The sequence below is a fragment of the Tenebrio molitor genome, chromosome 4 (genome assembly GCF_963966145.1).
Source record: "Tenebrio molitor chromosome 4, icTenMoli1.1, whole genome shotgun sequence".
In the NCBI taxonomy this organism is placed as follows: domain Eukaryota; kingdom Metazoa; phylum Arthropoda; class Insecta; order Coleoptera; family Tenebrionidae; genus Tenebrio; species Tenebrio molitor.
In genome coordinates this window covers 24,849,053-24,873,850 of record NC_091049.1, presented here as the reverse complement: position 1 = coordinate 24,873,850, position 24,798 = coordinate 24,849,053, and the positions used below count along the sequence as shown (strand labels likewise).

Below are 24,798 nucleotides of genomic sequence, written 5' to 3'. Positions count from 1 at the left end.
TAAACTGGGAAGTGTACCGAGCGCACTCTGGAGTTTCTATCTGGTGTATCGTGAAAGTCTAAATGTATTCAGTTTTTCACGTGCACTTTGTAATCCACCTTGGAAGTAAAAGAAGTTAGTTGTCTTAAATACGTCCTTCCCTTTAGCATTTTCTCAAAATTGTTAACATTTTTCTGCTTAATGAATATCTGTTGTAAAAACTTCACACAAATGTCATAATTGACAAGTGACAGTTTATTAGGTTACACTGCACGTTTTAAGAAGTTTTTTCTACTTTGCGATCATAAAGGAATTTTGTGAAACTAAAAGTAGTATCACAAAGGAATTTTTGGTGAAACTGTTTTTTGTTTTTTTATACGTATTACGTTGGTATTGCTGCAATAGCACGCTGGCCAGCGTCCAACATCTCTATCGAGCTCCTGTTAAAACATTTACAATTTTACAGAAATGCCATCATAACTCATGCCACACAAAAGTCCCTAGATTATTTCATGATTAGATTTTTGAGTTTTTATGAAATTAATCCGACCAAAGCAGAAAAAATAGTATATTACACTCGTTTTATAAGACGCACTGTGACACTCGTTCTGCCCCAAAAAATTCTTACTACTTATTTTTTCTTTTGTGAATACCAGATGATCTTTGAAGTGTATACCTGGGCCATCGAAAAAGTTACGAACGAATCTGGTAACAAATCCGTGAAATGGATTCCTTTGCGTTTGCATATTTGACAGATGGGATGTGATTCACCCAAACCACAATCTGTAATAATATCTGAAATTTTATTAATTTAGATTGAAAAATTATTTCACTTTTATATACATCTGATAGAAAACATTGGCGTAATAGAAACACTACTATAGCCGAATCTGATTAACCTATAATAAATGAAACGATAATTCTTAGATTTTTAAAATGTTTGCACCGCAGACTAGAAAATATCGGGTGCCCTTAAATGATAAAAAAAAGTTTACTTCCAACTAAGCATCTACGCAACTAATAAATGCAAATATCTGTGAAAACAATAACAAGAAGTATAATATTCGATAGTTTCGTTACACGAGAACGAACTCGACCCCATACAGCCCCGCAATAATAATTTATTTCCCTTTCGGCAACGGTGTTACCGTTGTCCGTTGGCCGCCGCCTTTTCGTTTTTGAGCTTGACGGTTTGCTTCTGGTGTTCCATCTCGAAGTCTTTCTCGCTGACGTCCAGCCTGTAAATGTTATAGATCAGATTCTGTTCGGACAAGATCTCTTCGGGAGGATTCCTCAATCTGTTCAGGGTCTCGCACAGTCCCGGACACTGCTTCCTGCTCTTGGCCGTCCCCAGACAACTGATCAGTATGACCAGCGCCGTCTTGAACAAGATCTTGACCCCTTCGCACAAGAAAATGTCCCAGACCCTCAACAACGAGTCCCATGGGAGAGTCCGCGTGAACGCGCACAAGAACCATTCCGTACAGTAGAACATCGGTTCGGCGTTCACTTTCTTCAGGTGCTTGTAAGCGGCCGGACAAACTTTCTTCAGCAGACCCTGCAAGATCAGCCCGTCCCTTTGCACCACCTCCATGCTGGGCGAGTAGTAATCTTCGAGGTATTTGTCTGAAATGCTGACGAGACACCAGAAGGCTTGTACTGCCGGCATGTGCATCAGGAGGAACGCCGCCACCGGCGCCTGGGCTTGACAGTAGCCGATCTTCGGGTTCTGCACTGTGTAGGCTTTGAGGACGTTGAACAGTTCCGTCTGGCCAGGTTTGTCCTCAGAACTGAACATCTCGTGAGTGGGGAACTGTCGGTGGATGTCTTTTTTTATTTCTTCGATGCATTTGGGGTCGCCGTCGGCCCGAAGACAGTCCTCGTACAGGTTTTGGTTTTTGTCCATCAGGATCTTGCCCCCGCACAGGTACAACCAAGCTCGAGGTCGGATCGACATTGGTATACCTGAAACCAAGAGTTCGTTCCTTGAGAAACTACAACTCTGCAATAATTGATAAGGCCATGAAATTACATCGGGCCAAGAAGTGAACCTTGTAGCACACCATACCTAAATTGATTGCAGATTTAGACTGACTAACTGTAGCTGAATTATACTGGTGTTTTTTTTAGTTCATAATTTCAAATCCAAATTAATCAGTTGTACACTGCAAAAAAATTTATGTCGTATTCTCGTATTATCAAGCAAGCCGGCATCGATCTTACTTCTCAAAACTGGCTTGTAGGAAAGGTTTTAGCTTTGAAAATGCAACATTAACGCAAAAAATATTTATGGATAAAATGTTATTGGAAAAATTATTATATGAAGCACAAGATAAGCGGTAAAAAAATGATTTAATTTTTTTTTTTTGAATAACAAAGTGGCAGATCTTGTCATAAACTCCTAATTCCTTTATTTATTGTATTGTAATAAATAAAAAAAAAAATATATTCATGCATTCTCACAACACGTAATATCTGTAAATAGTTATGCAATTATGTATTAATAAGACGCCATTTTTGTCAACATTGTTATTGATAAAAGAATCACGATTTTTAAATTAAAATCTGATTATTCCGGAAATGTTACTGTAAATAATAAAAAAAGCTTTTACAGTGTCACAGAAATATTTTTCATATCTGATAAAAAACATCTTTTATTAAATATTTATAGAGATACGTCATTTCATTAATTATATTGAAAAGAGAATATTTTTAATGAAAAAAAAAAGTATTATTTCCCCAGTTATCACTTACACTTCTTGTCGCGAAAGAATTCCGTTACGTCATTGCCTATACAGGTGTCCTCGAAATGCATGTCAAAAAAATATCGGTAGTTGGTGACGATGAATATAAGTTAATTACATTTTTTTTTCTTTTTGTTTTTGAGATATAAAGCTATAAAATAATAAAGATATAGACCGATTTTTTTTCGCTCATGTTCGAAAAATGTCTTCTCGCACTCATTTCGTAAATAACCCGGATAATATTTTATCCATAAATGAATCCTGTTATTGACAAATTGACTCAAGTGTTATGCAATTTTCAGTATAAAAACCTTAAAATTGCAGGGTATAGAGGTTTTGGATTTTCTCATGGGCTATGTGTCATATCTCCGCAAATGACGAATATCGGTCTCAAGTAGGGGCGCTACAAGCTGACAGGAAAACGTCGTCATTTGTTATGTTAGTTTTGTCTCTATTTTTTCATTTACAGATTTTTCCTCTGACACATTTAAAATTATCTCCAATTACTAGACTTTGGCAACTGATAAATTCGTAAGTATTATTTACAGATGGTTTAAATAATAATGGTCTTTTGTTAGACCCTTGAGGAACCCCAGAAGATTATATACATCTCAAATAAAATTGTGGTATTCGCCTGTTGTCCTCTGTTTAATAATAGTAATTAATAATTTACTTGCGGTTAAAATTTCCACTCGGTAAAAAAAGACTCTTTACGTGAAGCGATAAGGCATTATAAATCTAACAAGCTTTTTTGAGGTTTTGGGCGAATCTCCATAACCATCTTGATGACTAATACTCGAGAGTTCTCTGATGCATCTGTGCATTTTAAACACTTTAATCGAGCCCACGCAAGAATCGCATCTAGCAAGAATCAAGAAAGCATATCAGCAAGCTAAGAGATTTTGGTTGGAAATTGTACTGAATTTCACCGAAATCGGAATGTTTCCAAACGTAAATAACATAAAAAATAAATAAATAAATAACTAAAATAAACAAATGATTAAAGTTTGATAGAAAATAAACAACAATTTATTTTAAGTTATTTCCTTTTAGAAGCAAATCATGAAATATAACAACAAACAAAACTGTTTTGTTTACCTAGTGTGTTTTAAATGTTTCGTAAAAACAGTTCTTTCTTGCGACAACATCACTATGAAACTCATTTTATGAATGAAACAACACGACGAAAAGAAAAGCCATGGGCAGCAGTACACTTCTGCCAAAGAGGCATAAGTTTTTTTATTTTCTTTTGGTAAAAATTTCGTGGTCGTGGAAGAATAGTACACATTCTTTAATGAGCGTATAATGATGGCTATTTATTCAAGAGGATGAAAATTGCAACACGAGCCATAGGCGAGTGGCGAATCATCCGAATGAATAATAGCCATTATATGCGAGTTGAAGACTACTTTCTCCACAACCATACGAAGAAAAAACAATCTTTGAATTAAAATTGTGTCTCGTTTAGCGGTTGTTACGCGATGCGCGACTTATTATTGTTTACAAACGCATCCGATTGGCGATCTGTCGTTGTAGAATGAAAATACGTGGGATGTGATTGGCCGACAGCCCTGGACTTCAGTTTTGTTCTCTATTCTGTGACTTCAGTATATTCTAACACGGGGCGTGGAATTGATATTATTCTTTCATTGAATATCCAACAAGAATGCATTCATTCTTTAATAGTCGTGGAGAAATATATTTCTGGAATGTATTTTCGGCAGCATTTGATCACCAAATTATTTTCTTAAGGAGTGATCCAGATGTTTGCGAAAATGATAATCAATGGATGACAAATCGGGGAAGTATGGTGGATGTGGCAAAATTCATCAATTTTCTTCTTGTTTTTTGTGACAAAAAATGTTTGCAATGTTTGCATCGAATTTAGTTCAACCTTACTTCTTCAAAGCATCACGTTCTTCCAGGTTTCCATCTTTATAAATAAATTTTGTAAACCAACACTAGTTGCCGAGTTCTGTTGTTGAACCTTTCCCAACACAGTGTTTTTTTTTGTTTTGTTTTAGTAGGTCTTAGTTTAGCCGGAAAAAAAATCGGCATGGTGCTTGTGTGGCGTGGCGTTAACTAACGTCTTTGGGATGTTAACGGTTTTTCCAACTGATTACGTATCCAATTTAGTTATCTTTTTCCATTTCGTTAGCGTAACATTTAAAAAGTATATGACACTTTTTCCTATTTTTAATACAAATGTAATTTAACGCTTCGCAATTAACTAAACTCAGTTAATATTAAACATGTTTGACGTGTCATTTTTCCGATACTAATGACGCTACGTCAAATATTTTTAGACATTCATTAGTGGGACTTGAAGACGAACATTTTGACTAGACATTTTATACCTGCGATGCTTGGTTTACGAGCTGCGAGCGTTACAGATGTTACACAATCGCAAAAAAAAAATCTTACCAATTCATAAATCAAGGGAAATAACGTTTCTATTTTAAAAAATATCAGAAAATCTAAATTAATCAAAAAACAGAAACAAAACGATATGTCACGTATTTTCAGCGCTACCATCGCTGGGTAACTTTGAAAACTTGGAATAACTGAATAAACCATTCTTAAAATAAACTGTATCATTAAATTTGTTAAATCACAGCTCTACGCGTTTTATTTATGCATCTGCTCATTAAACCTCTTCAACTGAATGTTTTAAAAGGTCGTTATACTTTTTCTGAACAGTGTAGAACAACTAAACCCGATGCTTTTACATTTTTTTTAAGATAAGACCGATTAAAACACATTCGCAATTTTATTTTCAAGATAATCACAGTAATGATTTGAAGAACTTTCTGGGTAATCTATTTGGCGAAGTTCTGTTGTATTATTTTTTCAGTTGGTAATATCTGGTGACTTTTCCGTAACTGTCATATATATAGTATCATTTTCCTTTTACTGTCATTCCGCAAACTACAGCGTTTTTACAATTTTTTTCTAAAAATCTGAGTTATGAAGCTATGTATTGTTTTTTATTGCTTTATTCAATTTTGGTTTTATTTCACCATGGCTATGATTATAGTAAAAGCAATAAGAATATTTCTTTTTATTTATGTCATCTATCAAGTGTTATTAAACATCATTTACATCTCATAAAAATCGAGAATTTCATGTTTCTGATAAGAATTTATGTGATGCAAACATCTATAAAATGCATGATTATATTAAAGATACAGTTTCTTAAATGTACAATGTTGACAAAATTTTACAAGTGTCTAATGGTTTTATCTTAGATAACTGTTACAATACATTTGTCATTTTTATCAGCAAGAAATCTGTGAAATATTTACACAATGTGGCAATAATTGTGAACAATTGGGCCCCCAAGAAAACATTCGCGTAGAAACATCAATATTGAAAAACGATTTTGATCAAGGACAAATTTCTTTTCCCTGTCACAAGTTACCTTTTCGACACCTCTCCTTGATCTTCCGGTAATTCCTGTCCATGTAGAAGTTCCACTGGGACAACATCTTCAGCCACTTCCGCTCACGCCTCAGCACGATCTCCGGCGGGGGCCCTTGGCGAGGTTCAGGCGAATACTGGGAGCCCCCCAGGAAACCGTGGCGGTCAGGTACTGTCGAGATGACACTTCCGTCGATGAGCGTGCTCGCCTCGCTGCACTCGGAAATGGTGTCTGCGTTGAATGCGGATGCCATTTCGCGGAGAAACTCACATCGACGCTAGTTTCGTGTCAGTTGCATGGTTTCACTGCGACTTGTCCAATATGTTTTCAAGTCGTCGATGGGTTGGGTGCCATTTTTGGTTAGCGTTTCTTCTGGAAATAACGTAAAAACTTAATCACTCGATTAACGTTCGGAATTGTAATTCGGACGTGCACGGGTTTTTTATTAATTGATGATTAATTGGGCTGGGGGGCGAGTCTGTTGACAAAAAGTGACACATGAAAACAATACGGGACTGTTGCACAACCTGACTAGGGCTGCCAACACACACTAAGAACAGGACGCGATCCAACAATTCTGTCAAATTTAAATAACACATTTAATCACTTTTACTGAATTCTGGATAGCATCTACGTTATAATTACGTTAAATACCAACTCTAGTATACTATTAAAACTTGAAAATAACAATAGAGATCATTTATTCACTTTTATGTCTTCAACCAGCAATACAGCATGTTTCAATGAATTTAAATGTTGATTAACTTTTCACACTTTATCCGTAAGAATCTGTAAATTTGAAAGCTGGGGCGCTGTCCACTGACTCTCCTGGGTACAAATATTCGTAAAAAGGAAGACCATAGAAAAATAGCAGTTTTGCAGGCTTTGATTGTGTCATTTACTTGGACGAAAGCGCAAGATAAAATGGACGTCAATTCTATTTATTTTAAATGTTCGTTTCCGCGAACGCATTGAAGTATGCCACAGAGGAGCAGAGGACGTCTCTGAAGATTTGTATGAACATTTTATATTTTGCTGCCACATTTTTAAATGTCACAGCTTAATAAATTGATATAATGGAAATTACGTCATGGTGACCTTTCATTTAACGTAAAGATTAATTAATGTATTACTTACTCATCGTTGTACTTAAGAAATGTCTCGTTAAAGAAGTTATATCCGCGATGCCCAAATCTCGTCACTAGCTTCACCTGTGGGGCCCCACAATACCTAATTTTAATCTACATTGATCAGTTCCTAGTGTTAAATAAATGACACTTCTCATCTATAATTTGACAGTAAGCTCGATATCACCACATGAAGCAACTACCATTTTCAAAGAAGCAGAACAAATAAATCCAACTGACGCTGCAACATTTTTTGAATTTCGTCTTGGAGTGTTCTGAAGATGTATAACGTTTAAAAATGTTTGATTCATTGCACCAATGACTAAATAATGCCCCTTATGTCAATATATGAGTAGGTAAAGCAAAATAAAAAAAAAAGATTTGCACTAATATGAAAAAAAATGTCAATAATTATATTATTCTCAGTAATGACAATATGTGGCGGGTTCAATCCACGACGTGACCTCCATTTCTCGCTGTTAATTTGACACTGGTCCACTGTCGACCGACCCCCCTGGATGAATATGTTCGCAGAAAGGGAGAGTGTAACCCTGTTTACAGTGACAATGTCCTAGATTATTACACCACCCATTATTAAAGCAATTGTGGGGACATGTCCGACCTGCTACACTGCTCACAGACACACATTTCTGGTTGACACACATCTGCAAGTAATTTACAGGATCATGTAAATTAAAGGAAACAATTTATCTTGCTCAAGGCTCACTTTGCTTTCACCACATTTCGCCCCATTTAGTACCATTCCTGGATCCGCTTGGTCCAGACCTAAATCTATAATGGCACCCTTACAGGCTTTAATTGAGCCGTTTACTGAGAGAAATGCAGAAGACAAGATCGAAGTCTGTTCTAGACCGAACTCCAATTGGTCGTTCCGGTGGGTGCAGTGAAGCATGCCGCAGAGGATGTCTCTGTAAATGTGTGACCTCTTATTTGCTGAAAGATTAAGTAATGTACCACTTACTCCTCGTTGCACTTAACAAATGTCTCGTTGAAGAAGCTGTAGCCGCAATGCCCATGCCTTCCTCCTTTAACGTTTAATTTATAGCACTTTTCGTCACTAACTTCACCCGTGGGGCCCCACAAGAGTTTACATTGATCGCTTCTGGTGCGACAAGAGCCTTCATAACAAAAAGCCTCACCGTCAGCACAGATTTCTGTATTAGTCTTGTATACATCATCTGGACAATACTCATTTTGTCCTGTGCAGTACTCGGGAAGGTCGCACTCTTGGTCAGCTGAACGACACAACGTCCCAACACCTTTCAGCTTGCAAATCTTGAAAAACAACACATTAAATCTAAAATGGCAAAGAATTATCCTTGTGTTACTTTCAAATCGCAGCATTCTCCAGTGGCGCAACTGGCATTGCCGTGCAGCTTGCAAGTCTCAGGATCGCAGCACTGATTGGTGCAATACTCCGGAAGACCACAATCGCACTCTTCCCCCTCTTCCACAAACCCGTTGCCACATAGAGAACCATCAAAGAGCGCAACCGGCTTGTTTTCCAGACAGTAACCCATGCCTTTAGAGAGCGCCAACTCTAGAGACTCCACGCTACATGAAGACCAATGAGTTGGCGCCGTTGCTGTGATGTTGGTAGTCATGATGCACTTCTCATCCGGACATGAACAGTTGGTACTGTCGTGCTCCATCCCGAAATTGTGACCAATCACGTGTGCTACAGCACCAGCTACAATGCCAGCAACTGGGGAAAAGTCAGTAGTGACACCTCCCGAATATTGGAAGGTGCAAATAGTTCCTTTTAAAGCTTTTGCAACGGTTCCTTTCTCGAAGACGAATTTTCTGGATAAGTGGAGTGAGGAATGAAGTTGAGATCATTTTATACTTACGTCACGAGTTGGGCGTTGTCGTTGAAGTGTTCTGGAACTAGTTTTTGGCGACGGTATCTCAAAAATCCAGTCAAAGTATCGATGGGATTTGAAGACTTTGTGATTTCATCGTGGTCTGTCCAAATCACCACTCCCACTAGAGCTACAAATATGTTCAAAGGGGCGTAGAGCTGGAACGTGATAGAGTAGGGTAAAGAAATGTCTTGGAAAGATAAGTTACTCCATAGATGATGTTGGCGATGTTTTTACAGTAGTGTTCTACTTCTTTGACGCTTTCGTTCAACTCTTTGTACTTTCCGTGGTCTACCACTAAAACTAGTTCCAAATATTTTGACTTTCTGTTGGAATTGTAAGGTCCTCGTACTGGAGTACCATGTTGAACAGCTCTCTTATACTGAAATCACAAATATTATTTTTGAAAATTCTGCAAAATTTTGACAGTTACCCTAGACAGTTTATTCTCATGATCATGATAGTTTTTTGAATATCCACACGATCTGTCATTGTCTATCAGATCTGAATGTCTGTACAAAAAATGCACATTGTCATCTCCAAGTAAATTTCTTTCAACGTAGTGCATCTCCTTACCGTCGTAAATCACCCCCGACAACCCATCGCAAGTGGACAAAGCCACCCACGAGCCCGACTTGCCCCTCACTTTACCTTTGTAATGACACAAGTCTATTTCTTCTGGACCAGGACGGATTACTTTATCGGTCCTGTTTTCTTGTATTTTTCGGAAAAATCCTTCAGGGATAAGTTGCTTGTTGAGGGTCAGATCCAGAACAAGTTCCTCATTGTCGATGGGAAGTGTCACCGTTAAGTGGTCGAGGTGATGAAGATTATTCTGTGGAATGGAATTGGAGTAGAGTTTATAGATTTTATGTAGGACTTTGAATTTAACATTTTTTGAAACGTATCTAATAAAAAACCGACTAATTGTGTTAGTTTCACATGTTCTCACCTCATTTTTGGTGGTTGTTATTTCCCTTTTTTGGCGCCCATGGTACATCCGGGGTTTCACGAGGGTATAATGCCTGAAATCGCTCGCAGGATGTTCCCCAACTGCGAATATAAGAATAATAAGTAATAGTGTATGTACTCCGGCAAAATTGCCGTGCCGCCGGGTGGTGGAGGGTTAGGTAATAATAATAATAAGATAAGAGTGGACGAGCAAGAATCTTTTTATTTCCTTTTGGTGCAAGAAGATCCGTTTTGAAATATTTTGTCTGTATTTTACTATTTGAGTTTGGTGAAAATTTTGTGATTCTAGAACTGCACAGAATATATACCATTCATGATTATTTCAAATTCGGGCTATCTATGAAAATCTGACATTTTAGTTGGCAGTATTGTGATTTGTCTTAATAAATCTATTTTAGGTTATAATTCAACCGAACACTGCTCCCAAGTTGTTACATTTTTTAAATAATTGAACGCATTAGGAACAATAATCGTAAAATTGTAATTGAAATGAAACATACATATTTGTAGGGCAGTTCTAGGTAAATTCTTATTAACTAAATTAATGACGGAATTGACAACAATGGGAATATTTAAAAACGAAACGTCATATGACAGGACCTGACGCCAATCTAACAAAAAAATATCGCGGCCTCCTGCGTGTTTAAAATAATCGTGAACGGCATATACCTATTATTTGTATACAGTGTCCTAGAACTTCCTCTCCAGAGAAAAAAAGGAGTATAGGGTAAATGTATTAATCTGAATTTTAAAGCAAAAAAGTCCTGTCTCAAGCGATAATCGAAAAAAGACTTCCTAAACTTGACCAATCAGAGTTGAGCATCGTCAAGGTAGGATGACCGCAATTTTGCGTTGCCGAAGTTTCGAAATCCGAGCTTCTGGGACTGGTGACATTGAAAACTTTATAACTCGGTTATGTCAGCTACAGCAAAATTTATTTTAGACATCTTGGAGTTTCTTTTGCTGTCAGCACATGCCTGTTTTCTATAGGGAGATAATTCTGGGACAGGCTGTATATTTTCTCAATTTTTGTGTTTTGATTTTGTCTCCATCCTAAATTAATCGAATGCGTTGATAATAAATATTTTCTTCTGTTAATCTCCAAGCAGGCCAGATTTTTTAAAGATTTGAAACAAACTGGAAATTCCCATGATTGTGGCTGAACTGTATATTTTGTTGTATTTAGGCAACACAAATGTCATTTAAAACATTTACATACATGAATACTGAGCTAATACGAAATTTCTTTATTTTTCTTCACACGAAGAAACGAACACATTAACGCAGTAAAAAATATTGAGTCATAATTCTCAGATTTGATAATACAAGGTCAAGTGACCTTGGTGTAAGTCTTCACGACTACAGAATGTTGTTATCCACTCGTACATCTAAACAACATTACAAAATTAACATAATACAAAGTGAAATATTAAAGTAATTTAATTTACACCTCCACTTACCCTTATCACTACTGACATATTTAAAAAATGTGGGACACGACACCAACAATAGAAAGTGTATCAGTCTGCAAAACAATCGCATTATTTTATACGGCACAAGATTGTCTGGACCAAAGAGGACGAGAGATGTTGCACAACTATTTATCAACACTAGTCTACACACAAGACGCCTGACACGCTGTGTGGGGAGAGTCCTTCAGCGTTTCTTAATTCGAAATAATCATGAATGTAGGGAATTTTCAGTTATAAGAAATGCTATAGAATGGTTTTGTGGGGTTTTCTGCCGCTGCAGATTTTTTTTTCTTCGAATCATTTCGTGTTAATCTTGTGGTACTTCAGACCGTTTTTTAACTCGTGCCAAGAAATGTTGAGAATTAGTGAACTCTGTTCTTAACGTTTTCAGTAGTGTTATATTAGAATTCAGAATAAGTGGCATCGTGGTAGGCGTTGGAAATTCAAATTTACGTTGGTATCCTTGGCTGTTAATTTGGTTTTAGGAATCGTTTCGTGTTTATTTTCTTGTTATAGTATTTGGAATTTCTTTATTTCGTTTACAAAAAGTGTAAAAAAACCCTGTTTTTTTTTATAAGATACATTTTGATACATTTCCAGTGAGTAACCTCAAAATAAAGTAATAACGGTTTTACACGTTTAGTAAATTTTTTAACATAACATAAAGCTCACTTTAGATAATCCACGCCTACCGCGGTGCCACTTATTCTAAATTATTTTATAAGTGGAAACACGAGTGCACCCGATAAATTTAGAACGGCTGCGTACTGTGTTCACAAAAAAATGGAAAAGTATAGAAATACGCTGGGTTGGACACTAGGACACAAGAAATACGAGTAAGTAAATACAAGGTAATTCACGAGTAATAATGTATTGTGTGAAAATGCAACCCACAATACATTTGGAACTGGATATGGACGCGCAATACCTATTTTTCTGTTCCAAATGTATTGTGGGTTGCATTTTCAATTCCGTCGTTGTCGTTGTATAGTCCAGCAGTAATGTATGATCCTTGGGAATTTTTTTCCAGTTAGATTAATTTTTGTAAATATTTTCACTGAGTGATTATAAATAACATATTAAAGGTACCCACCAATCCGTCGTACGAAATAGTAATTTATCATACGAGTTTTATAAGACACCATCTTGTCGCACGTGTTTTTTAGAGCACGAGGAGCGCAGCGACGAGTGCTATAAGTCAAACAAGTGCGACAAAATGGCTTATAAAACGAGTATAATACAATATTTTTTCTATTTTGCCCCTTAAATTAAAAAAAAGTTCACAACATAATGCAAGGAAAATTATGTTTGCCAAATATAAAGGTTGGTAACGCTGGTAAATAGACGAACAATTGTAAATTTTGAATTTAAGTGTCGTGAAATGCAGTGATCACGTAGCAACAACTCACTATGAGTCACTGCCAACAGTAAAAATTTAAGTAAATGTTCCTGAAACGCGTATTGAAAAGAGCTCCTTTTCGAAACCCGTTTGAGTGTTATACTGACTGTGTTATAGGTGCAAAATAGAAAAAAAGAATTATAGCATCTAAGAACTGTCAAAAATTATTTTTTGCGAAATACGAGTATATCCTAGTCTATTGGTTCTTACTAAACAGTTTGCACTTTATGGACGAGAAGATGTAGTGGTACTATTCAGATAGTACCAGTTCAACAACATGCAAGACACGTGGTGCACTGTATGGAGAAAATATGCATTATAAAATGCATAATAAAAGACAAATTATAATAAAACGAAAATTTAATTTAATAATTAAGTATTTCAAGAAGATTTAAAGAATTGTGTACTAGGTTGCACAGGATTACCAGGATAAAGTATTTTCTTTCGTTCCAAATGATTTTTGAAAAGAGTCCAAGAACCATCAAGAACAGATAAGTATCGAATGGTCATCACCGAAGGAATGAAAAGGTCTTTCATCTTGAAGAAATTCTTTGATGGGTGTTGGGAATATTATGATTTGCAAAAAATTCGTTTAAAATGGGCGTCAAAAGTGGGTACCATCAAATAGTCTTCCGATTATATCAATTTAACTGTCTTCTCTGGCTGTTTCCTTTCTTTTCTTGCAGATGTTTACTTCGATGATGCCTTAGAGAAACTGTGAAAGGATTAGAAAGAAGTTCTTCTGATTCCTCGAATTGTCTTATCAAATACTTACACCAAAATTATATTTTTCATCCAGGTCCAGTACTTAATATTGGAGTTGTCTCTCTTGTAATACTTAAGTATGAATAATAAAAAATCCTAGGAAATAAATTCATTAGATCTGTGTTTAGACGAAGCGGTTGTAGAGTTCGCCACACAGAAGTGTACTAGATATGGCAATAATCGTCACCATACTCCAACAAGAACCAGTACTGCCGGACGCTTTTGGTACGTTTTCTGTAAAGAAACGAAAAAATTAAGCAAAGTGAGAAATAGCGAAGTAGAAGTTTGATTAAATTGAATGTTTTCTGTTTTGACTTGGAAAGTATGGATATTCCAAAAATCAATTATTACCAAAAGAATATTCAGTCAAGTGTTCTTGATGTTTCGAAGTTGGACTGTGAATCTTACATTGTTTTCTCTTTCCGGTTCCACACACTGCAAAATTAATTTGAACGAATTAATGATTATTATGTGCAAGGGCTGAAAGAAATTTGTTCGTAATAATTGCTACATTTTACAATGCAATTTAATATAACATTTTTAGTTCGATTATTTTCTTGACTTACCATTAAAAACTATCCACGATGTGTCACGACTTGAAGAAATTTTTGCGGAAATTTTTTCCGGAGCAGAACTATTGATTCGTTTTATAATATACCCATTTCTAATAACACACACTGTGTTATTTATTGGCAGAACGTTATAATGATTCCAGTGATTTTCTTCTTCTGGTATTGAGAACCGGACTGGCCAATTGTCGATTACCAGATGAAAGTATAAGGTGCCTGCGATGGGTGACTTAATGAGGAAACTCAGATTATCTTCTTCAGCATATATTGTGTCACTTTGGAACGACAGTAAATCTGAAAAGAAAATTCTGTCAAGAATGAATTAGTTATTTACGAGTATATTAGAGTACGGTAGAGGTAATTTAGAGCGCGAAAACTCGGCTTCGCCTCGTGCCTGTCACAATTTCTTCTAAGTAATTATAATTACCTTGAGAGTATTTCGCAGTGACGTTTTCATATTCCCAACAATTTGAATGCTCAATATGACACGGTCTTCTATTTTTTTCATCTCCACAGACTGCAAAACATGACTATATATTAATATTACTACTTAGGTTTTTCTCGTTGACCTACCATTCAAAATTATCCACAAAGTCTTAGTGCTTGATTTAAATATTACAATAATTTCTTCTGGGGTGAAATTATGGATTTTGTTCAAAACAAGCCCATTTTTAATTATGAACAGGGTGTTATTCATTATGAAGACGTTGTACTCATTCATTTGCCCTTTTTGTTCTAATGTGGTAAATCGTTTTGGAAGACCATGGTTTACCAGATGAAACTCCAATTCTCCATCTACGGTTGCATTAATTAAGAATTGCAGATTATTTTCCTTGGAACGTATAGTTGTTCCATTGAATGATTGTAATTCTGAAATAAATGCAAAAATTAGTATTTGTTGTAGTAATTTTTCAGTGGTGATTATAACTTGGTTGGTCTTTTATTGTCGTATGTTTTGATATATTTTGAGATCATCAGTTTACAATAGACAATTAGGGTCGAGGATTTCCCTTAAGCAAAATATTAAAAAGAAGAGGTTCGAGATTTGAACCTTGTGGTACACCGGAGGAAGAGAAATAGATGGACTGTTTACGATTGGGAAAATATTATCTATTTGAAACAATTAGAGACTTATCAGGTGAAAAATGAGAAAGACTGTTGTCGGTCAATATGTAAAAGATTCGTGAAGGAAATTTAATTTTTAAATTTGTATATTAAAATATTGGCAATAATATGTAGAAGTAACGCAGTTAAAATGTTCATGACAAGCTGGCCTGAACACAGAAAAAGTTAAAATTTGTTGCCTAAACTTGTAACGGCGCCGGCGCGGCGTCACAGTTTGTATATCAAGGCCGCGAAATGTCGCCGAGGCCGCTTGTGGCGGAGACAGAACAATCTCGAGGACGTCAAAGGATTTCGCGGCCGAGGTGTACACAACTTTTTTTTGCAATCGAAAATTTGTAGTTATAAAATGAAGAAGTGAAATTTACTTCACTGTCAATAAATACATATAATATCACAATTTGGAAAACAGGATACTAAGTGTAATGTAACGAAATATTTACCTACTAGCCTGTTTGCGGCAGGCAATATTTTGCTTATAAAACGGTCCCTTATGCTTATAATCATAAGATTCACGTATAAGGTTATCGTAATAGCCGATTCCTTACACTATTTTAAAAAATAACGTAGCCAATCAAATAGTTGCACGTTAAAATCTGACAAATATTTGGTGCGATTCTGTTTTAAAATTTACCAATATTGCTATATAACAATGTTGTAGTTGCTATGATATGAAGCTGTTGATTGGTTGGATCTACGCAAAATCAATATTGTTCAATAACAATCTTGCTAAATTTTGAAACAGAATCGCAGTAATAAACTTGTCTGAAAATTCGAAAATGTGCTCCGAAGCTGCATGGTTGCGAGAAACTCAGAGTTCACAATTATCGCAACTTCCACAACAATCAGTTTCTTCACAGGGAAAAAAACACGATTTCGGTTTTCCAATGTGGAGAGTATAAAATGTTTAAAAGAATTATTCAACACGCTATGTGAATTAGTGGAAACAGAGGAAGAATTATGGAAGAATTTACATTCTGTTGTGTGTTACGACAATCCAAGGTAAGAAAATAATAAATGCTAAATTAACAGAACATTTTAGAGTTGAACGTGAGTACATAACTTTTAATTTTAGATTCCAAAACTGTAGTCTAAGACTGTTACGAGACCACATGCTGGAACAAATAACAAAATTTAAAAAATATGATGCAGAAGAAGTCACAGAGAGTGGCAAAGAACGATTGAGGTCGGAATGGGGTGATACAGTCAGACAGTTGTTGACTGTATGGTCTAACTTTGAGGAACTTGTAAATGCTGATGCCCAGAGGAAGAAAAATAAAAGTAGTCGACTTAGGAAAGAAACTAACTCGAAGAAGGACGATGACGTTAGTTTGGCCAAGACCATTCGGGAAGCCGCATTACAAACAATTCAAATCAATACAAATAATGAGAGTTTTAAAAATTTGGACTTCGAATATGATGATGGACGTTCCATTTTGAATTCTAATGCCTCAGACATTAATGATGCAACTGTAAATGATATTCCAAATAACGGTGCAACAGAACAATGTTGTCAACAGAGCACAAATTTCCAAATCAAGAAAAACTAGGAATAGTTCTAAGAATGATGCGGCTTTTTTGTATTTATCTGAGAAAATGAATTGCGAAAATAAATATAGAGAAGAAGAATTGCGGCTTGAAAGAAAACAACATGACGATAGTATAAAACTTCAGGAGGATGTACTCGATTTTAAGAGAGCAAAGCTAGAGTTTGAGGAAAGAAAATGGAGAGACCAAGCAGCAGAGAGACAGATGGAACTAGAAAGGAATGACAGAATGTTAAAATTGCTTGAAAATGTTCTTATGTCAGGAAATTTAAAAAAATAAATATTTTCCGTTTATGTAACGATTTTCAAATAAAAGTTTAAATTTTTTATATATGTATTTTATTCATGTTCCAAACTTAGCGAAAATACTCAAATAAGTCTGGAGATTCTATATTAAAATACTTGGAAGTTATACTTCCATAAATGCAAGTGTGAGCATTTGTTAACAATGCTGCAACAAAGTAAAATTTACCTACAGGTTGAAGGAAGAGCTTTTGGTTTTTTTTGAAATCAACAAACGCAAATTGTTGAACAATTTTCCCGAAACTCCATTCAACACATTGTCTTAATCTCGACATTTTTATGTTAAACAATTGTTGTTGCTCTGTTAGTCGTGTATTTAAAAATGGCCTTATTAACTGTGTTTTTAGTGGATATCCTTCATCGCCGTAGAGACAAAATTGGGGACAATATAATCTTAACTGCTGTAAAATAAATGTATCTCTTAAAATGTAAGCATCATGCCGTCTACCAGGATATGGTGCACTTAAATGTAAAATAATCCCATTAGCCAAAGTGATTGATTGAAATTTTAGGCAGTGAGTTCTCTTATGTCCACTATATAATTGTTTCTGCATTATTGTAGGTCTGCAAATTGGCCGGGCTGTTCCGTCTATAAATCCAATACAGTTATTTAACGGAGCGCCTTTTGCCTGCACTACTGCTGCTACTGTTTGCAAGAATTCTCGTGTGAGCCACGTATTTTCTCCAAAGTTGAGTAGCAATCGACCCCACTTATTGTATACAAAGTGACAAACTGACTTGAGAAGTTTGCTTATAGATGAATATTGTAATCCAAACTCGCTTTGTAACTCTTTTAACCTATTTGGATATGCAAATCTTCGCAATAAAAGGCACAAACCCTCCACTCCTGTTAAAATAATATTAATGTTTTTAGATTGAAACAATTATGTATTAGTGGTAACTCAATTCTCAAACCTCCGATAACGTGCATATTGGATGTTTCAAATCGATTAGGCATTTGCAAAGCTGTATGAAGTATAAAGTCCATTCAAAAATCAAAAAACCACCAACGTCGCATTTTCCTCGATAATTACTATCGGCAACGCTGCCTCGTGTAAAATTTGGTGAGACTTGTAATTTTGAGGTTAAATGTTTATTAAGTATCTTGTTTTTCTGGGCATGTTTAAGTAAAAATAATAAGAATCAATAAATAAATGAAACGTGCTGCTAATAAAACAATATGAACGAAATTCAAAGCAATTTATTTTATTTTGAATCAAATAAATGTCATAATTTATAGTTACAAGCATAGTATGAAAAAATATCTACCTAGGGTTTTTTACATTTTACCAACCTAAAGCAACAGGTGGTGGTTTTTTGATTTTTGAATGGACTTTAAATATATCTTCCTTTTCAAAACGAAAGAGATATTGGAAGTTCTTCTCTTGGATATTATTAATATCAAATGGGACACAATTATACAAACATTTTTTTTTTCATCAATACTGTTTGAATTGAGTTGTATAAAATATAATCGGTAGCACTTTCTGTTTCACCGAAAACGATAAGTTTTTCGAAAATATTCAGCATTTTGGTGACAGTTTTCTAAATGAATGTCAAAATTATAAGGGTATTATTATAATATTTTGTGGTTATGAAAATTTTCCACAAATACCTACTTTTGAAAATTATGAATTACGTTATATTTATAACATAAAATCAGGCATAAGCATAACGAAAAATGACGTTCCGCAAACTCTCTACTATGATCAAGTTAATATAAGATATTGTCAATATTAGACAACGGAAATAGATCATCTACAGTTACGTTGTTTAGTTTTCTATAGTTGATAAGATGAGACTACAAAGTGAGCTGTTGCAGAGACTCAAATATGGTGTATGATATTTGGGTTAAACATTTTTTTGTATTTGTTTTGCGATTTCCATTTCATGAAACGATAATATTTTGATGTTTTTATTTGCTATTCTAACGCCTGATGAATATGTTACATTATCACTAGGCATTAGGTAAATAAAATATGTGATAAGAGTTGCATGAAGGTGAATTGTTATCTCCACAATCTAAGTGATGTCAGAGTGATGTTTAACCGTAGATTGTGGTGTAAGTTTTCTAACGTATTTAGATAACAAAATCATAAACAATTACTGACGGCAAATTAATCAGTAAATGAGATGTAAATGGGGTGTTATCTTTGTTTACTTTTAAAATTGTTATTGCTTTCGCAAATACGTATTTCAGGAGTTTGTTTTCTGTTGATAAAAATGGGAATTGCTACTATTAAAATACAGGGTGAAGGAACTCTGAAGTTTCAATGCAGTGACCATGTTGCTAGGTAACTAATAAAAAACAGTGCGTGAAATGAAAATAGTCGTATGCACTAACAATGCAAAAAAAAATGCACGTTAGAAAATGACCCACTTCAGGCACAGTATGCGTGAATTTCAATTTTTTGAATCAATTATAGAAAAAAAAACTGTTTTTTTTTAAATTTCATGTTTAAATTTTTGCATCAGAATGTGGCTAATGGCGTATAAAATCAATATCTGCAATCCGTTTGGAAAAATGTTTGATAGTTTTTGAATTAAATCGATTTTAATGGAAAAATTGCTTTTATTGGTACTCGTTGACTTTTAGTGTTGTAAATTTTCTTTAACAATGACTACCCTGTAAAACTGACCCGCTTAGGTGAATTTGTTCGATTTTACGAATAGAGTTATAAAGGACCCACTGTGGTGGCAATAAAGATCCCCAATAGACCTTGTAGCGACCTGTTGGAAGCCAGTCACTGCAACCAATAATACATCCGCAACCACCAATAGATCTATCCGCAGATTTCCCAACGATCGCCTGAAGATGGCATCACCAGCTACTGCCTACGAGCCTTAGACGATCCCAATGGAACTTCCACCAGCATCAGCAATCACCGATAGATGGCGACCCAAACCCCCGACTACCGCTCTGTGAGGCACCAGGAGGAATCAAATTCCACCCCAGCATCACACCCGGCAGTTCAGTTCAGCAGTCCAGTTCCCGTCCTAGTGAACCAAGTGTAACGCAACAACCTTATTGTTAAGATATTGGGACATTATGTCGTAAATCATGAAGCAAATACAAATTTGAATACCAAAATGCGTTTATTTCAATAATACTACAGCGTGAACAACAATGACTGAGTCTGTTGGCAATGAAACAATTGAAATACTGGTGATTTTTGTCTAGTTATTGGCACTGACCACGCACTGACCGGATTTTTTAACTTGAGATGACATTAAAAACATTCTTGGTTATGCAGGTTATGTTTATACTATTACAAAAATGAACCTTTGTTGGTAAATTTTAAATTTGCCAAATTTCATTTTTACCAACAGACTCAGTCATTCTTGATCACCCCGTATATGCTAAAATTAATTTAACATGGTAAAATTGTGTGAAAATACCTGAGCGTGCATATGCCACAAGGTTGAATAAATTAAACAACTAATAATTGAGAAAATGCCAAAATTTGACCTAATTAACTTATAAATTTCATTTTTCGATATTATGTGCCTTATGAATAATAGGTAAATTAGGTCTGCAAAATATGAAAACGAAATTATTATTTTTAAGGTCAATTTTGCCACCGGCGGTAAAAGATGAATCACCCTGTATAAAATTTATTCCTTAAAATTAAATTGTTATTCGAGTCCAGTGAAACACAATATGAAAATTTCTTTCACATTATCTGTATTACCTACAGTTTATTTTTAAATTTTATATTTCATAATACATATTGCATAAAATTGTACAACTAGATGGCAATGGAATTGCACGCTACGTAGCCGCCCAGATACTACCTAGTGACATCACAATTTTTTGTTAACTGGTGCTATTCCACGAACACTACGCCGCCACCATGTCGGCGATTTGGGTGGGACCCGGCGGTTCGGCAGCCGACGATGGCAGCGGGGTAGTGTGGCAGAGGGAATGAAACAAGGAACCACCCATCTGCAATGGGATTTTTAAAATCTATAGCCAATCGTGTTTGAGTTCACTGTTTAGTTATTTTACCTTCGATACAACTATCAAACTGACACAACTCAACACAACAGCTGGAAATTTAGAACATAGACAAAATATTAACGAAATGAAACTGCTGCTACCGCAGTATATTTAACATAGTTTTAATTAATTTACTTTTTAAGAAGTATTTTTCAATATTTACCACAGACATCTGGGCTCGTTATCGGACTTTGCAAAGAAAGCACCGCTGGAAATATTAAGAACTGGATGATGCACTTGAACATGATGATTTCACGACAGTTAGGAATTAACTGATCTTAGTGAGAATTCTTATCACTTGTCATATCATTAACGTCCGTGGATTCCGTCAGGTACCAAGAGGGGGGTAGGGTGCAACTGAACTGCGCACAAAACTCATTAGATCCTTAATCCAACACTCGAACTGCGCTCAAGAAATTTACTCTACCTGAACTGACCTTTACAAACACCTAAACTGCGCTCAGTATCCAAAGGGATTCGATAGATGATATTGATAAAAATACGTTTTCCATATTTACCCTTTCAGTAAAACTAAAATTCACAAATAACTTAGTTACTTATAATTCCCTTATTTATAATTTTTTCTCAACTCCTTACCACTCCTTCCAGCGCCCAGTAAACGTTTTCTGAAAATTTTTATTGGTCATCGTCTCATCGTCCTTCTCGGTTCTCCTATCTGAATGTTCAATGGACAACTATTTAATCTTTTGACCTCCCGATAGTTGATAGTTAAATTCTTTTTGGAAATTGAAAATGTTGGTTTATGATGCTGCTTCTAATAATTCCGCCGACAAGTACCTACTTTCGGTACGTACAATTCTCAAACAATTGGTTAAATCCCATCATTCGACGTCTATTTGTCGCCGTCCTGTGGCAAAACCCACAGGAGGCAACGTGGAACCAAGTAAATGTATAATCAATTTAGTAAGTACCTGCATAAGTGCTGAGCGCAGTTCAGTTGAGGATTAAGCAACCCTTCTAATGACCTGACTACCTGTTCCTAATCTGTGCGCAGTTCGAGTGCCTCCGGGGGGTAGGTATACAGAATTTCGCTTGGGGGGACGGGGGGGTCAAAAGTCATGAAATAAAAACACAGCAACACAGCCATAAGTTATGGCTTATGGTGACAGCATGGTGTTCGTGGATTGGCACCGGTTAACAATAGAAAATGATGTCAGCGGGGTTGCAAACAGGGGTGATTTATCGCCGTTTGGGCTATTTATCTTCTTGGGTCGCGGTTACTTTCTCGGATTCAATTTCTGATACAATTTCGGCGATAGGCCATTTTTTAGGCAATATCATTTGCCATTGCAACTATTTTTTGGCGACTAAGCTTGCTCTTATCAAAATGTTGTAGTTAACAGAAAATTCCCTAACATAAAGTTTTGACGGTTGGTCGTTACACATAGTTACATTACATTCAAAACATTAGTGTGATTAGTGTGATTAGTGTTAAGTATGCTTAAAGGTAAAAGTACATACATACAAAATGAGAAGGGGTACCATCACATTAGCAATCAGTACTGTGCTTAATAGACTTGGGTACGGCGATGAGAAGGTAAAGTTGATTGTATAATAGCAAAGTGTTCAACACTATCACCAACTAATAACTACGAGTATTTTGAGACATATGCGAGGTACTAAAGCTAGTGCAACATGTCTAATGTTCTCTAGTAGAATTTATCTACGATAAACAAAGTTTAGCAAATAAAGGGGATACCAGTGGCATTTCGTTACATACTGTCGCGAGCAATAAATTTTGGTCGTCAAGGTCATTCTTTGGCGCAACGGAAAGTGCTCTAATGTGAAACCTCTAATAAATTCTATTTGTTTGGTTTTGTCAAGATCTTATCAACTTTTTGGAAATCTCAACTGGGTTGCCACCCTAGCTTCTGACACATCCGTCTCTATCAGTGAAATAATTTTTCCTCTGTCAAAATACGATATTGGGGGCATAATTTTGAATGTTTAGAGTAAGACTTTGACAAATTTTTGTTGATTGACGTTTTATTGACATTGGCTCTAATTAAACAGGCAAAATGTTTAATTTGTGACAGTAGCGGGAAATTTCAAAATAACCCTGACGACCAAGATTTAATGCTCGTCACTGTACATCTCTTCTTCTAACGTATGTGATATTAGCGCAACAGTGGTAACTTATCAATAAATTTGTGACGTAACCGAATTCTCTCGTGAAATGAATTGTAGGTTTTATCTTTGATTTTATGTTTTATCTATGAGGTACTATTCCTATAATTCGTTGAAACATAAATTGTAGTTGGGGGGCGGTTATTTCTTCGTCAAAAGCCTTACTAGGATTTTTAAGGGGGTATACCCACCAGCGTGTTTCATTATCATTAGATCGAAGTAATCTGTTTCGAATTATTTGGTCATTACAAACTCATGTTTTGGAGACTGAATGCCTGGCAGAGTCGCAAAAAATATTTTGCTGCCCGAAATGCTGTGAGTGCCTTTTCTGTTTCGAAAAGACATTTAAAGTAGTCCGGTCGTCTCAGTTTCTAGTCAATAGAGCAACTGATTTCTAAATTCGTACAATCAAAATGTTATGATTTATAAAGAAAGAATCATTAAATATATAAGTTGACATTTTTAATCGGATCTTGTTTTGACTCAAGAGTTGGTCGCGTTGCGTTAGCATTGCCATTGGTGGTGAGTCATGTGGTCGTCTGAACAATGGCTGACGCATTAATAGCTGTTTACTCTTAGTTTTCGCAATGTTTCTCTTTGGAATGCCCGGTAAGGATGGTAATTAAGGGCACCAGCGAATTCCTTAAGTCATTTTCTATCTTTACAGTAGCTTTTTGTCATAAAATCAATGCTTCTTAACTGCACAATTTCAATTTTTATGTGTCCGCGAAACACCTGTCCATAAGATGCCATGTTATTAAGTCCATTGTCGAAAGTCTTTTATTCAAAATTTAACTCGGTAAGGCCCTTAAAAAACTTCGGGGTAATTGTTCACTTTAACTACTTCTGGAATTTTCGCGTTTTTTCTGGCTAGACAGCCTCACGGCGTCTTCCTAGATCGTGTCCCACCATTCAAACCTTATGCAAACACCTTTTTTTTTCCTCTCTTGTTGTGTTTCAAGGTCGCGTCAAGGTCGCGCCAAGTCTTAGGGCGCGTACAGACTACGCGAACCGAGCATGTAATGTAATGCTCGTCGCAAAATTGGTGCCACGAACAGCCGACGAACCGAGCACTCAACGAACAGCTATACTCTGTCCACTGATGATAGATTGCACGCTTTTTTACAGACACAGAGACGAGTGTCTACACTTTATAACATTTGTTATATCATTAATACTCGAAGAATAAATAATTCCAACAACAGTTTATAACAATTATTGAAAATACCTGTACTGAAACTTCACAGCTGTAATTCTGTAAACAACATCATAGGCATAGGATAACTACTGGCGGGATGGAGAGTTTTGTATGTTTCAGTGCGTTGTTTTTAAGTGATTTTTTTTAAT

At 35.7% G+C, this 24,798-nt stretch overlaps 3 protein-coding genes across 5 annotated transcripts; all 3 read right to left on the bottom strand.

The window, feature by feature from the left end:
- Nucleotides 1-763: 763 nt before the first annotated feature.
- On the bottom strand, nucleotides 764-6,687 carry wkd (whacked). Its single transcript, XM_069044756.1, has 2 exons — nucleotides 6,145-6,687; nucleotides 764-1,944 (listed from the first exon to the last, which is right to left on the bottom strand). The coding sequence occupies exons 1-2, from the start codon at nucleotides 6,395-6,397 to the stop codon at nucleotides 1,124-1,126; spliced, it is 1,074 nt and encodes a 357-aa protein (XP_068900857.1). The 5' UTR covers nucleotides 6,398-6,687; the 3' UTR covers nucleotides 764-1,123.
- Nucleotides 6,688-7,651: 964 nt separating this feature from the next.
- Nucleotides 7,652-11,771, bottom strand: LOC138128545 (disintegrin and metalloproteinase domain-containing protein 12-like). The gene is made up of 9 exons (XM_069044746.1): nucleotides 11,587-11,771; nucleotides 10,107-10,207; nucleotides 9,588-9,989; nucleotides 9,363-9,536; nucleotides 9,143-9,312; nucleotides 8,621-9,095; nucleotides 8,254-8,567; nucleotides 7,999-8,200; nucleotides 7,652-7,936 (listed from the first exon to the last, which is right to left on the bottom strand). Exons 1-9 carry the CDS (start codon nucleotides 11,666-11,668, stop codon nucleotides 7,751-7,753), a joined length of 2,106 nt encoding a protein of 701 aa, XP_068900847.1. The 5' UTR covers nucleotides 11,669-11,771; the 3' UTR covers nucleotides 7,652-7,750.
- Nucleotides 11,772-13,339: 1,568 nt separating this feature from the next.
- On the bottom strand, nucleotides 13,340-22,997 carry LOC138128550 (uncharacterized). Of its 3 annotated transcripts, none has more exons than XR_011158757.1 (7): nucleotides 22,786-22,997; nucleotides 14,905-15,201; nucleotides 14,759-14,848; nucleotides 14,329-14,625; nucleotides 14,114-14,197; nucleotides 13,773-13,996; nucleotides 13,340-13,712 (listed from the first exon to the last, which is right to left on the bottom strand). XR_011158757.1 is itself a non-coding variant. In XM_069044757.1 (7 exons), the coding sequence occupies exons 1-6, from the start codon at nucleotides 21,546-21,548 to the stop codon at nucleotides 13,887-13,889; spliced, it is 960 nt and encodes a 319-aa protein (XP_068900858.1). In that variant the 5' UTR covers nucleotides 21,549-21,627; the 3' UTR covers nucleotides 13,340-13,712; nucleotides 13,773-13,886. The 3 variants fall into 3 exon arrangements, 1 of the variants encoding a protein (XP_068900858.1); XR_011158758.1 differs by having other exon boundaries at nucleotides 22,790-22,997; XM_069044757.1 differs by lacking the exon at nucleotides 22,786-22,997 and adding an exon at nucleotides 21,467-21,627.
- Nucleotides 22,998-24,798: the final 1,801 nt, after the last annotated feature.